General features: G+C 48.0%; 1 protein-coding gene across 1 annotated transcript in view; it reads left to right on the forward strand.

Moving 5' to 3' along the window:
- The window catches only part of myg1 (myg1 exonuclease), a 213,705-nt gene that overhangs the window by 81,324 nt on the left and 118,618 nt on the right, over window positions 1–13,763 (forward strand). Inside the window, exon 4 of the mRNA XM_060910257.1 lies at window positions 101–250. Within this exon, the coding sequence (XP_060766240.1) occupies window positions 101–250 (150 nt within the window). The remainder of the gene's footprint in view (window positions 1–100; window positions 251–13,763) is intronic.

Here is a 13,763-nt window from a genome sequence, read left to right on the forward strand (position 1 = left end):
ATTCCGGACCGCTCGCAAGCCAGAGCGTACGATTTGATGGAAACTGGGGCCGCAAAAAAAATAAACTTATGTTGTTAATGTGCTGATATTTTTCTTTCAGATGTATGAGAACTTTGTGGAGGAAGTGGATGCTGTGGATAATGGGATTTCTCAGTATGATGGAGAGGCACGTTATACTGTTAGCACCACTCTTAGTGCTCGTGTCAGTCATCTTAACCCATGGTGGAACAGCAACTGCCAGGACACAGAGGTTAGTAAGGAAGATGGAAAATCCCTTTCATGCTTTTGTTTTTGTTTGTCAAGTATGCATTTTAATGTTCTGTTAACATTTCTTTTAAACCTGGTGTCTGATGTGAGTCTAATTGATTTCCACAGTACAACCAGCATTAGTCTATTGTTTTAACTATAAAAACGTTTCTCTGAACTCGTCCGTATAAATGTTTGAAAATTAAGGAAAGACCATGCAACATGATGACCGTGACCAAGGATTTCTTTCATTTGTTTGTATATTTCTATTAAGCTTCCAAACAGCTTCAGTAGAGAAACAGTATTATTTCCAAAGTGTGGGTTTCTTGTGAAAATAGTGGTAGCTATGTATTTTAGATAATCTCTTTATGGAGTTAATCTAAAATGGAGAAGGGGCAGCCTTTCATTAATAAGCACAAGTAGCTTTCTACTACTACATGACTTCCCAGATGTTTTTCTAGTTGTAACCTGCCCAGAAATGTTTATAGCCCATGCATCCACAGGTAGGGGGCAACCTTTCACTAAAGTACTTTCAAACGGTAGTACAAATGCATGAAAAAGGATCCACCAACCATTGTTTGTTTTCCCTCAAACAATTACTGCTTGATGTGGCCACTAAAAAGTCTCGCATCTCCCTGAGCTTGTATGACACAACGGGACCACAAAGCAAGGACGGCTCACAACAGTCACATTTTCACATTGGTAGAAAATAAAAATTTCACTCAGCAATGTACTTTTTTATGTGAGTTACTTTTTGTTTTTCAATGCTATTTAATGGTCGGACCATCACAAGTTACAAATGCCAACTGAACTGCACCAGGAATTTAATTAATCAGATCAGCTCATGAAATGCTAGTATGTATGAAACAAACTTGGTCCACTGCATTGCCACTCATTCAGTCAGGGTCCATTAATAATATGGTCCACAAAACGCATGCACACACAAGGATTGGCTGTTTGCTGTTAGGTGTTGTCTTTCTGTTGTACCTAACAGGAGGCATAGTTGTCCATCAAACATGGTAATATCCACTCACCAGCCACTTTAATAGGAAATTGTTCTTGATTCTAAGATTCCTGTTCTTGGCTGGCAGGAGTGGAACCCAATGTGGTCTTCTGCTGTTGCATGCTGAGATGCTTTTCTGCTCACCATGGTTGTAAAGAGTTGCTATGAGTTGCTATATCCTTCCTGGCTGCTCAAACCAATCTGGCCATTTTCCTCTGACCTCTCTTATCAACAATATTTTTCTAAACACAGAACTGTCGCTCACTCAGTGTTGTTTTTCCTCACCATTCTGTGTAAACTCTAAAGACTGTTTGAAAACTCCAGAATATCAGCAGTTTCTGAAATACTCAAACCAGTCCATCTGGTATCAACACCCATGTCACAGTGAAAGTCATAGAGATCATGATTTTTCCCACTCTGATGTTTGAAGTGAACATTAACTGAAGCTCTTGATTTTGTATCTGCATGATTTTATGCATTGCACTGCTGTCAAGGGATTGACTGATTTTAGATGACCACATAAAACAGGTGTATGGGTGTACCTACTAAAGTGACCGATGAGTGTAGTTCCATGAGTTCACATGGACATGCAATCTCTAGGGCTGACACACAGACACTCTCCTTCTCTCTCCCATGCACACAAAGAATTGGGTTTTCTTAGTTACTTAAGGCCCAAGCATATGAGGTGCATAGGGCCTTATTCCCTCCATACAGATAACTTAAATATTTTTATTCTCAATTTATTTGAGCCCGAGCCCCAAAAGTGCAGGGACCCCCCTGTTTTTGGGTTGTTGTTGTTGTTGTTGTTGTTGTTGTTATTAGGGCCCGAGCCCTATGGGCGAAGGCCCTATTGTTCTTGTAAGAGTTCACGTTCTTGTAAGAGTTCACTCTTCTTCTTCTTCTTCTTCCGTCTTCTTCTTCTTCTTTATTTTTCTCCGCTGTTGGGCCATTTTCGGGGCGCTTGCCATGGGCGAAAACGCACGAAATTTGGCACCAGTTCCGAGAATTGCCACCGCTACTCAGACCCAGAAGCCCAAACTTGGCCGGGGCTCAGGGCCTCTATAGCGCCCCCTAAGTCATTGTGATTTTGGCCTCCCGCATTTAGGTGCCTGGGTGCCTTGTAGTTTGTAGTAGTGGCATGCCATTTGGTACGCATATGTATCTCACTAAGCCGGACAAAAATGTAATGCCAATCCATTAGCCACGGCCAACAGGAAGTGAGGTAATTTCACTTTTGTGCGAAATGCATGGCCACGAAGACGGCGCAACTCCTCCTAGACCGTTCATAGGAATGTCACCAAAATTGATACACATCATCTACAGACATGGCTGACAAAAGTTACTAAATACGTTTCACGTAGGATAAACCGTTCAGAAGTTATACGTCAATCAATTTTTGATGCAAAATTTTACATGCTTAAAAATTCATAACAAATCTTCTGATTGCTCAAACCTGCTCATACTTCACACGCAAATCACTCATTGGGCTTCTGACATGTTAACCAATTTCAGTTATATGTCGCCACTGGGGGTGCTATTTTTGGGCAGAAATTCCAATCTTTCCTCAAATTTGGTCAAACTTCACGGCCACCCTCTTACTACCTCCCATGTCATGTATACCACGTTTTGGAAATTTTCGTCCATGGGGGGCGCTGTTTTTGGCCGACGCAATTGCTCCAAAACGGGTTTTTGGTAAATAATTCCATAATGCTTTTCCTTCACACCACTACCTTGTGATAGTACGTTGCTGTTGTAGACACTTATTTTTCCAACTCATCATCGCTCATGTACAGCATAGCGCCACCTACTGACATGGGAAAAACCAAAAAATGTATTCTTCAAAAATCTATATCTCATCTTCTATTTACTCAATTGTCATCAAACTTCATACGCAAACTCTTCATAGCTCACCTGACATATAGGCCAAATTTTGTGCACTTTCGCCACTGGGGGCGCTATTTTTGGGCAGAAAATCCAATCTTTCCTCAAATTTGGTCAAACTTCACGGCCACCCTCTTCCTACCTCCCATGTCATGTATACCACATTTTGGGAATTTTCGTCCATGGGGGGCGCTGTTTTTGGCCGACGCAATTGCTCCAAAACGGGTTTTTGGTAAATAATTCCATAATGCTTTTCTTTCACACCACTACCTTGTGAAAGTACGTTGCTGTTGTAGACACTTATTTTTCCAACTCATAATCGCTCATGTACAGCATAGTGCCACCTACTGACATGGGAAAAACCAAAAAATTTATTCTTCAAAAATCTATATCTCATCTTCTATTTACTCAATTGTCATCAAACTTCATACGCAAACTCTTCATAGCTCACCTGACATATACGCCAAATTTTGTGCACTTTCGCCCCTGGGGGTGCTGGTTATGGCAAAACTGATATTGCAGCTTCTGATTTGTCAAACTTGGCCAGCAAACTCTTTACAAGACCCTTATTGGGGCGCTTGCCATGGTCGACAACGCACGAAATTTGGCTCCTTTTTCTTAGACTGCCACCGCTACTGAGAACCAGAAGCCCAGATCCAGGCCGGCCTCAGGGCCTCTATAGCGCCCCCCGAGCACCGTTCAGTGCGAGACCCTATTGTTGCCGTGTGTCCATTTCTGTGGTTTGTCGCCATTGTGGGAGTAATGTCTCTTGCCGAAGAAGCTGTGGAAGGTATTTCGCGGGGACGCATGCCCCCGCCCCCCTTGGCCGCTGGCGCGAGGGCCCGTCGAGGCCGCTTGCGGCTTTAATTATTATTATTATTATTATTATTGGGACCTGAGCACCAGATGAAGGTAAAGCCCTGTTGTTTTTGGAGTGTTTTTAATTCGTAGTATTTTTAGTGCATTCACTTGTTTTGGAGCCTGTGGCAGCAGGGGCGTGGCCAAGCAGCAGTCTGTGAATGGAGGGCGAAGGTAAGTGGCTAGGTCATTACACCTGATGTCAATTTGTGTGGTGTGTGTGGGTGTGTTTGTTGCAGGGATGGAGTATAAAGGGAGGGGGAGAGGAGAGAAGAATGTCTCCCCGACCACAGCACTTGTGTGAGTGAGTGAGTGAGTGAGTAAAAGAAAGAAAGAAAGCTGAAAAGCTCAATAAAGTGCGTGTGTGTAAACACGAACTCTCGCCTGCCGTGCTTCTGTGCTCCACCCTCATCAGGGATTACTGCAGTGGTGCTGAAACCTGGGACGCACAGAAGGGAACCGCCCCATGGAGTCCTCCCCGTTCAAAGAGCTCATCCTTGCCCTCGCTACCGCCCAGCAAACCCAGCATCAAGAGCTGCTCACCCTCCGGAAGGAGCAGCAGCAGCGCTTCGAAGCCTTGATGCTGGCCCAGCAGGAAGATCGCCAGGCGTTCCAGCACTGGCTCACGTCAGCAGGGCCGCCGCTGCCGCCACCCTCACAAAGATGGGACCGCAGGATGATCTGGAAGCGTTCCTTGCTCTCTTTGAGCAAACAGCCGAGGCATGGGGGTGGCTGCTGGAGCAGCGCGTGGCGCGCCTCCTCCCGCTCCTAACTGGCGAGGCGCAGCTCGCAGAGCAGCAGCTCCCTGCTGACAGCCGGCTGGTCTATGAGGACCTGAGGAAAGCCATCCTGCAGCGGCTCGGCCACTCCCCAGAGCAACACCCTCAGCGCTTCCGGACGCTGACACTGGAGGAGGTCGGCCGGCTGTTTGCATTCGGCCAGCAACTCCAGGATGCCTGCCGGCGGTGGCTGAGGGCAGAAGACCGCGACGCCGAGGAGATCATCGATCTGGTGGCACTGGAGCAGTTTATCTCTCAACTTACGGAAGGAACGGCGGAATGGGTCCAGTGTCACCGCCCAGCGTTGCTGGAACGAGCCATCGAGCTGGCGGAGGACCATCTGGAGGCAGCTCTGACGGCAGGCAGACGAGGCGCCTCCCCTCGCTTCTCTTCTCTCCTGTCTCTGGTCCCCCTCCCCACCCCGTTCCCCTGCCACGAAGGCGCCGGCTGGCTCCTCCCCAGCCGGCCCGTCGCACCCGTGGTGTCCTCCCATCTCCCTCTTCTGTGTCTGTGTTGTCTCCCCCTCAGGTGAGTGACACCCATAACACCAGTGCAGAGGGAAAGCCTGGGCCGGAGTGCTGGCACGGCGGGGAATTGGAGCGTCTCCAGAATCAGAGCCCCGCAAGGGAGGTGGGGGATGTCATCCGGATCCCCGACGCGCCAGAAACCGCCCCCGATCGGGCCGGAACGTATCGCGTACCGGTGAGTATTCAAGGGGATACATATCACGCTTTGGTGGATTCCGGTTGCAATCAGACCTCAATTTCACCAACGCCTGGTCCAAGGTGAGGTATTGGGGGGAGCACAAGCAGTGAAAGTGTTGTGTGTGCACGGGGATGTTCACCATTACCCTCTAGTGTCTGTCCATGTTCTATTCCGGGGCCAAACGCATAAAATGAAGGCGGCGGTTAATCCTCGTCTTACCCACTCGTTGATCTTGGGTACTGATTGGCTGGGATTTAAAGAATTAATGGAGTATTTAACACACAGTGGGTCCTGCCCTAGTAGGTCACGGGAAGATCCTGGTGTGGCATTGGCTGGAGAAGCTGTCACAGAGCCGTCTGCGTCAACACCGCGTCAGAGTGAGGAGCACCCCGCTCCTCCTCCCTCTCTCAGGGATTCTCTTGGGGATTTCCCGCTAGAGCAGTTGTGAGACGAGACTCTGCGGCATTCGTTTGACCAAGTGAGAGTAATCGATGGTCAAACTCTTCAGCCAAGCGTGGCACCAACCTTCCCCTATTTTGCCATTATTAAAGATAGATTGTACCGAGTGACGCAGGACACTCAAACCAAGGAACGAGTAACCCAGTTGTTAATCCCAAAGAGCCGTAGGGAACTCGTATTCCATGCGGCTCACTTTAATCCCATGGCTGGACACTAGGGGCAAGACAAAACACTAGCCCGAATAATGGCCCGGTTCTATTGACCAGGGATTCGCGGGGATGTCCGTCGGTGGTGTGCGGCGTGCCATGAATGCCAATTAGTAAATCCCGCGGCCACTCCAAAAGCGCCGTTGCGCACTCTTCCTCTAATCGAGACCCCGTTTGAGCGAATTGGGATGGATCTTGTCGGGCCATTAGATCGGTCAGCACGGGGATATCGCTTTATTTTAGTTCTAGTGGACTATGCAACGCAATATCCGGAGGCAGTACCTCTCCGCAATATCTCAGCACGCAGTATTGCGGAAGCGCTCTTCCGCGTCATCACTCGGGTCGGGATTCCGAAAGAAATCCTGACAGACCAAGGCACCTCGTTTATGTCACACACTCTGTGCGAGTTGTATGGGTTACTGAGGATTAAGTCAATCCGCACCAGTGTATATCACCCACAAATAGATGGATTAGTAGAGTGATTCAACCAGACACTCAAAAACATAATCCGGAAATTCGTTAGTGAAGATGCGCATAATTGGGATAAGTGGCTCGAACCCTTGTTGTTCGCAGTACGAGAGGTCCCGCAAGTCTCCACAGGGTTTTCTCCTTTCGAATTATTATATGGGCGTAAGCCACGTGGCATTCTGGATGTGCTGCGGGAAAATTGGGAGGAGGGACCTTCACAGAGTAAAAATGAAATCCAGTACGTTCTTGATATGCGCGCAAAACTCCACACCCTCACGCAATTAACCCAGGAGAATTTACGGCAGGCACAAGAATGTCAAAGCCGGCTGTATGACAGGGGCACGCGCCTTAGAGAATTCACGCCAGGAGAAAAAGTACTCGTATTATTGCCCACGTCGAGTTCTAAATTAGTCGCCAAGTGGCAAGGGCCCTTCGAGGTCACACGGCGAGTCGGGGACGTCGACTATGAGGTAAAGCGATCGGATAGGGGCGGGGCACTGCAAGTCTACCACCTCAACCTTTTAAAACGCTGGAATGAGGGGTCCCCGTGGCATTGGCGTCGGTAGTCCCAGAGAAGGCGGAGCTGGGGCCGAAGGTAAAAAGGATAACATCACAGACCACTCCGGTCCCTTGTGGAGACCACCTCTTGCCGACCCAACTCACGGAGGTAGCCAAGTTGCAGAAGGAATTTTCCGACGTGTTCTCGCCCCTTCCGGGTCGTACCCACCTCATAGAACACCACATAGAAACGCCCGCGGGGGTGGTAGTGCGTAGCCGCCCTTACCGCTTGCCCGAACACAAGAAAAAGGTGGTTCGGGATGAACTCAAGGCCATGCTCGAAATGGGCATAATCAAGGAGTCCCACAGTGACTGGAGCAGCCCAGTGGTCCTGGTTCCCAAGACTGATGGGTCGGTCCGGTTCTGTGTGGACTATAGAAAGGTCAACGCGGTGTCTAAATTTGACGCGTACCCAATGCCTCACATTGATGAGTTGCTTGATCGGTTAGGTGCTGCTCGCTTTTATTCGACATTGAATCTAACCAAGGGATATTGGCAGATCCCCTTGACTCCTCTATCCTGAGAGAAAACGGCCTTTTCCACACCATTTGGTTTACACCAATTTGTCACGCTCCCCTTTGGGTTGTTTGGGGCGCCCGCTACGTTCCAGTGGCTTATGGACAGGGTCCTCCACCCTCATGCTGCCTACGCGGCCGCCTATCTAGACGACATAATCTACAGTCATGATTGGCTGCAGCACTTGGAACACCTAAGGGCTGTTCTAAAGTCGCTGAGGCGAGCGGGCCTCACAGCTAATCCGAAAAAGTGTGCGATTGGGCGAGTGGAAGTACGGTATCTGGGGTTCCTCTTGGGTCATGGGCAGGTGCGTCCCCAAATTAACAAGACGGCAGCGATTGCGGCCTGCCCAAGTCCCAAGACCAAAAAGGAGGTGAGGCAGTTCTTGGGGCTGGCTGGCTATTATCGTAGGTTTCTACCGAACTATTCGGACGTCACCAGCCCGCTAACCGACCTCACTAAAAAGGGGGCTCCAGATCCGGTCCAGTGGACGGAGCAATGCCAACAGGCCTTCTCGGAGGTAAAAGCTGCACTGTGTGGGGGGCCACTTTTACACTCCCCTGACTTCTCTCTCACCTTTATTTTGCAGACTGATGCATCGGACAGGGGGCTGGGGGCCGTTTTGTCCCAGGAGGTGGAGGGTGAGGAGCGCTCGGTGCTGTACATCAGCCGAAAGCTGTCGGTGCACGAAAGCAAGTACAGCACAATTGAAAAGGAGTGTCTCGCCATCAAGTGGGCGGTCCTCGCCCTCCGATACTACCTGCTGGGGCACCCTTTCACTCTCTGTTCGGCCCACACGCCCCTCCAGTGGCTCCACCGCATGAAGGATGCCAATGCGCGGATCACCCATTGGTATCTCGCTCTCCAGCCATTTAAGTTCGAGGTGATCCACAGGCCGGGGGCACAGATGGTGGTGGCGGACTTCCTGTCCCGTCTTGGGGGGGGGGGGGGGAGTCAGCTTCAGGCCGGACTGCTGCCCGGCCTGAGTCAGGCGGTGGGGGTATGTGGCAGCAGGGGCGTGGCCAAGCAGCAGTCTGTGAATGGAGGGCGGGGTTGGGGAAGGTAAGTGGCTAGGTCATTACACCTGATGCCAATTTGTGTGGTGTGGGTGTGTTTGTTGCAGGGATGGAGTATAAAGGGAGGGGGAGAGGAGAGAAGAATGTCTCCCCAACCACAGCACTTGTGTGAGTGAGTGAGTAAAAGAAAGAAAGAAAGAAAGCTGAAAAGCTCAATAAAGTGCGTGTGTGTAAACACGAACTCTCGCCTGCCGTGCTTCTGTGCTCCACCCTCAGCGGGGATTACTACAGAGGCATTTGCCATGCTTGAAAACTAAAGAATTTTGGCACATGCATCACGTAGAGTGCCTTATTTATGCTGCTTTAATCTGCTTACCTTTGCTGCTTCCTCTGCAAGCCATTTTGCAAGAGTTTCATTTTGCAACTACTTGCATTGTCGCGGGGGGCATCTGCATCAAGTTCACTAGCAGCAGATTTTTTTCAGCTCCTCTGCTCCCAGGGAAGCCGCTGCAAACACTGCTCGCACCTCCGCGCGGTCCTAGCTCTGGTCGCTTCGCCACCCAAGAAAGCGTGAGTCTAAGCCCAGCAGCTGCACCTGCGGACCCAAATAACTCCTCCTTGTTAGCCTTGTCCAGCGTCACTTGCCACCATGACTCCAGGGCTTAGATTCTGGAGTTCCAGTTTGGCTCCCTCTACAAGTTTGCATTTCCTGGCAACAGCAGGTTTATTTACATCCTCCATGCTCCCGATTTAGCTGCAGGGCCAGCTCCTGCGTTGCAGAACGATAACGTCATCACCCAACTACTCAATGTGATGACTTGCATTAACCCTATAGGTATATCTCCCTGTAAATATTTTGGGAGGAGAGGGGGGAAAAAAGAAGAGGGGGAAAAAATGCCTGATAGATTTATCTGCTTCTCATACTGGCAAAGCTCAAAGCATCAAGAGTCTCATTCAAGTCATGAATTCACATTGGCATTTATTTGGCTAAATGGAGAGACAGGATATATTTCTCAGTCAGGCTCACCTTTGATTGTTGTAGCAGCCCTAAAATATTTGACACCTCATCAGCGGCTCTTTGCTGGACCCTCCTTAACAACTGTAAACTGCTTTTCATGCTTCACCTCTTAGATGACTTTTGCTACCCAATTCAAAGACGGACCGATATATCTCCGCTTTCAAACATCCATTATCCATAACTGCTGATCCTGTGCAGGGTCGCAGGCAAGCTGGAGCCTATCCCAGTTGACTGTGGGTGAGAGGCAGGGTACACCCTGGACAAGTTGCCAGGTGATCGCAGGGCTAACACATAGACAAACAACCATTCACACTAGTCAATTTAGAGCCATTAATTAGCCAAACTTGCATGTCTTTGGACTGTGGGGGAAACCGTAGCATCTGGAGGAAACCCATGCAGACACGGGAAGAACATGCAAACTCCACACAGAAAGGCCCTCGTCAGCCACTGGGCTTGAACCCAGAACCTTCTTGCTGTGAGGCGACAGTGCTAACTACTATACCACTGTGCTGCCTGCGCTCAAACATACAAACATTTACAGAATTGGTTATTTCTCCATCTGAAGAGAAAACATCAGGCCTTCTCCAGACTATAGCTGTTTTGATTTGTATCTACATAATTTAATGCGTTGCGCTGCTGTCAAGGGATTGGCTGAAACCGGAAGTTGTTTGGCGCCTCACTGACTGCGATGTTTTTATTGCTTTTTAAACTTTTAGGCGCTTGAAGCTTTTGTTGTTGTTGTTGTTGTTGTTGTTTTTAAACCCGAGTTTTGTGTTTATGGAGCATTCTTGCAGCACTTCCTCGAGTGCCATGATTGGATTCTGCTATCTGGAAGAACTTAATTTCAAAATACCAGCAATCTTTTTCATTTCAACGTGGCTGTAGAGCTGGTCGGAATAAGCAAAGGCCCATCACAACAGTACTGGGTTATGGTAAATACCCAAGTTTTGATCCACATTCTGGGAATTTCTACACATCTGGTCAGAATAAGTAAAGGCCCATTATAACAGTATTGGGTTATGGTAAATACTGAAGTATTGAAACATATTCTATGAATTTGTATCCAAGTCTGCACTCAACATATCTTGGAAATAACACATCACAAATAAAGAACTTTATGGAGAACTTCCCCAAATCTCAGAAACCATCCAAAAATATAGACTGAGATTCACAGGCTGTTGTTGGTGCAGCAAAGAGGAACTTGTAGCTGATGTGCTCTTGTGGCAACCACCTCATGGGAGATGTGCCAGAGGAAGACCTGCAAAAATATAGATTGACCAATTACTTGAGGATACTGGGCTCACATATGATGAACTCCAAATTGCTATGGCCACCAGAGATGATTGGAAGACTCGCGTCAATGGATGCCGAGCAAAGTCCTTGTAGTATCGAAGTTCAAATTCAGAAAATGGTTTCTGGCCACCTTACATGCAGATTTTCCCAGAATCAATGAAGCATAATTATAACATTGCATCATCAATGCCTTTACAATCTCATGTAAAGGGCATAATCCAAAAGGGCGACATCATCAATATTCATCTACTATTTCTGTTACTTTGGATCAAGATAAATCATCTGCAAGAAGGATAAATGTAAACATTTCTAAAATCATCCCGACTTCATAGAGTCCTAAAGTCCGTTTAGCTCTTTGGAATGCCCGTTCCATTAAGAACAAGTCAGCCAGTTTATGTGACTTTATAATTTCTTGCCAAATTGATGTTATGGTTATAACTAAGACCTGGCTGAATGGTGATGGACAGGATGAACAAACAATTGCTGATTTTTCAAATGCACTACCTACTCACGTGATTACTCATTGGCCGAGATAAAACAGAACTGGTGGTGGAATTGCAATAATATGGAAAGGCCTCACGATCACTGAAAATGAACCAACATGTAGATACACTGCCATGGAATGTCTTGACATCAATCTCAATGCTGGAAACAAATCTCTTTGCCTTATATCAATTTACAGACCTCCTTCAAACAAGAATGGACTTATGCCAGCCATGTTCTTCAACAATTTTTCTAGCCTGCTGGAGAATGTCTTTTGTTGTAATTCTCTTATTTGTGACAACTTCAATTTTCATATGGACATGGATGATAATGCAGACACACAGCACTTTAATGATCTTATTGAATCTGCTGCTATGGTTCAACACTGTGTCACTCTCAATAAGGGCCATATTTTGGATCTAATTATTACCCAGTCTGATTCTGATCTCATTTCTAATTTTCATACTTGCATGAATCGGCCATCTGATCATGCCACACTCATTTGTACTCTTGATTTTCCATAACCTGCATCATTTAAAGTCTGGAGCTCATATTCAAAACTTCAACAGATTGATCTGGACTGTTTTGGTAAAGAGGTGTCAGCACTGCCATTATTCCACTCCAGCCCATCTGATTTGACATCACTGGTTACTGAGTACGTACATCAGACATATTGGCCTGGGTTACTACCCAAAGACCCTGATCAGCCAGACCCGTGGTAAGGAGAGACACCACCTGATCCAGGAGGAGGTCCGAGCAGGCATGGAGGAAGAGCGTGTGAGCAGGGAGGTGGGACTCCGGCAACAGGGAGCATGGACAAGGTGGGAGAGCGCACTACAGCGCAGGATCACCTGGACAAACATCTTGCAGGCAGACTTCCATCGGGTCCGTTTCCTAGTGCAAGCTGTCTATGATGTCCTGCCTAGCCCAGCGAACCTCCATGTCTGGGGAAAGAGTGAGACACCCTCCTGCCTTCTGTGCTCTGGTAGAGGCTCCTTAGAACACCTTCTCAGCTGCTGCCCAAAGGCCCTGGCTGATGGCCACTACTGGTGGCGCCATGACCAGGTGCTTAAGGCAGTTGCTGAAAGCTTAACCTCTGCCATCAGCTCCTGCAAGCACCATCATGCCCCAAAGAAGGCAGTCTCCTTCGTAAAAGCTGAAGAGAAACCCCGAGCACGCCAACATATAACAACAGGCCTCCTCCACATGGCAAATGACTGGCAGCTGCAGGCCGACCTGGGAAAGCAGCTGAGGTTTCCCCAACATGTGGCAGCAACAACTCTCCATCCAGACGTGGTGATAACATCTGAGGCTTCAAAACACCTCATCATTCTGGAACTAACAGTTCCCTGGGAAGAGCGTCTTGAGGAGGCCAATGAGAGGAAAAGAGCCAAGTACCAGGAGCTGGTGGAGGAGTGCAGGGAGAGAGGTTGGAGAACCTTCTACGAGCCCATAGAAGTCGGCTGTAGGGGTTTTGCAGGGCGCTCCCTCTGCAAAGTCCTGAGCCATTTGGGCATTGTAGGAGCAGCTAAGAAGAGGGCCATTGCATCCGCAAGCGAAGCCGCAGAGAAAGCCACACGGTGGCTTTGGATTAAAAGGGGTGATCCGTGGACTGCTACTGGGACGCAAGTGGACTGCCACTTTGACTTCAGTGATTGTGGGGTGACTCATTAAAACAGGATAGGTGTTATAACTTATGCAACATGCATGTACATGCATGCATTTTCACTGATAAAACGTAAAAGGCTAATTAAATAATCAGATGAACTGAGACAATCACATTCTGAAGCAAATTAAATAATCTTATACCGGTAACTTAAATACACAATACAAGTTACATAATCTAAATTCAGGTAAACAACGAGTGTTTTATATCCAAATGAGTCAGAGCTTACCCGTCTGTTCTCGTTTCTTGAAGGCCGATCTTGTGGCTGATTTTGTTTTGAAAAAATCTGACTTTCAGTTGTTTGTTCAGTTCTCTGTTCATTCACTTCTTCCACGTAAGGGCGAGATGGCAGCGATATCCAGTGAAGAAATTAGACGGCTGGTCCACTCATTCTCCGTACTGAGTACTCCGCCATTACTGCTCGGCTCAGGCAATTAGTAAAACCTGGGACGGAACGTCACCGGTTTTAGCAACAACCGCGGGGAGGTCACTGCCCGAGCGATATGTCCCGTCCTATTCCATCCCGGGTTTTACCAACAACCCTCAGCTCACACTCCGGGAGAACTGGTGCAACTGAACTTGCTTTAAAAAAAAATAAATAAATGCTT

The sequence above is a fragment of the Neoarius graeffei genome, chromosome 26 (assembly GCF_027579695.1).
Source record: "Neoarius graeffei isolate fNeoGra1 chromosome 26, fNeoGra1.pri, whole genome shotgun sequence".
In the NCBI taxonomy this organism is placed as follows: domain Eukaryota; kingdom Metazoa; phylum Chordata; class Actinopteri; order Siluriformes; family Ariidae; genus Neoarius; species Neoarius graeffei.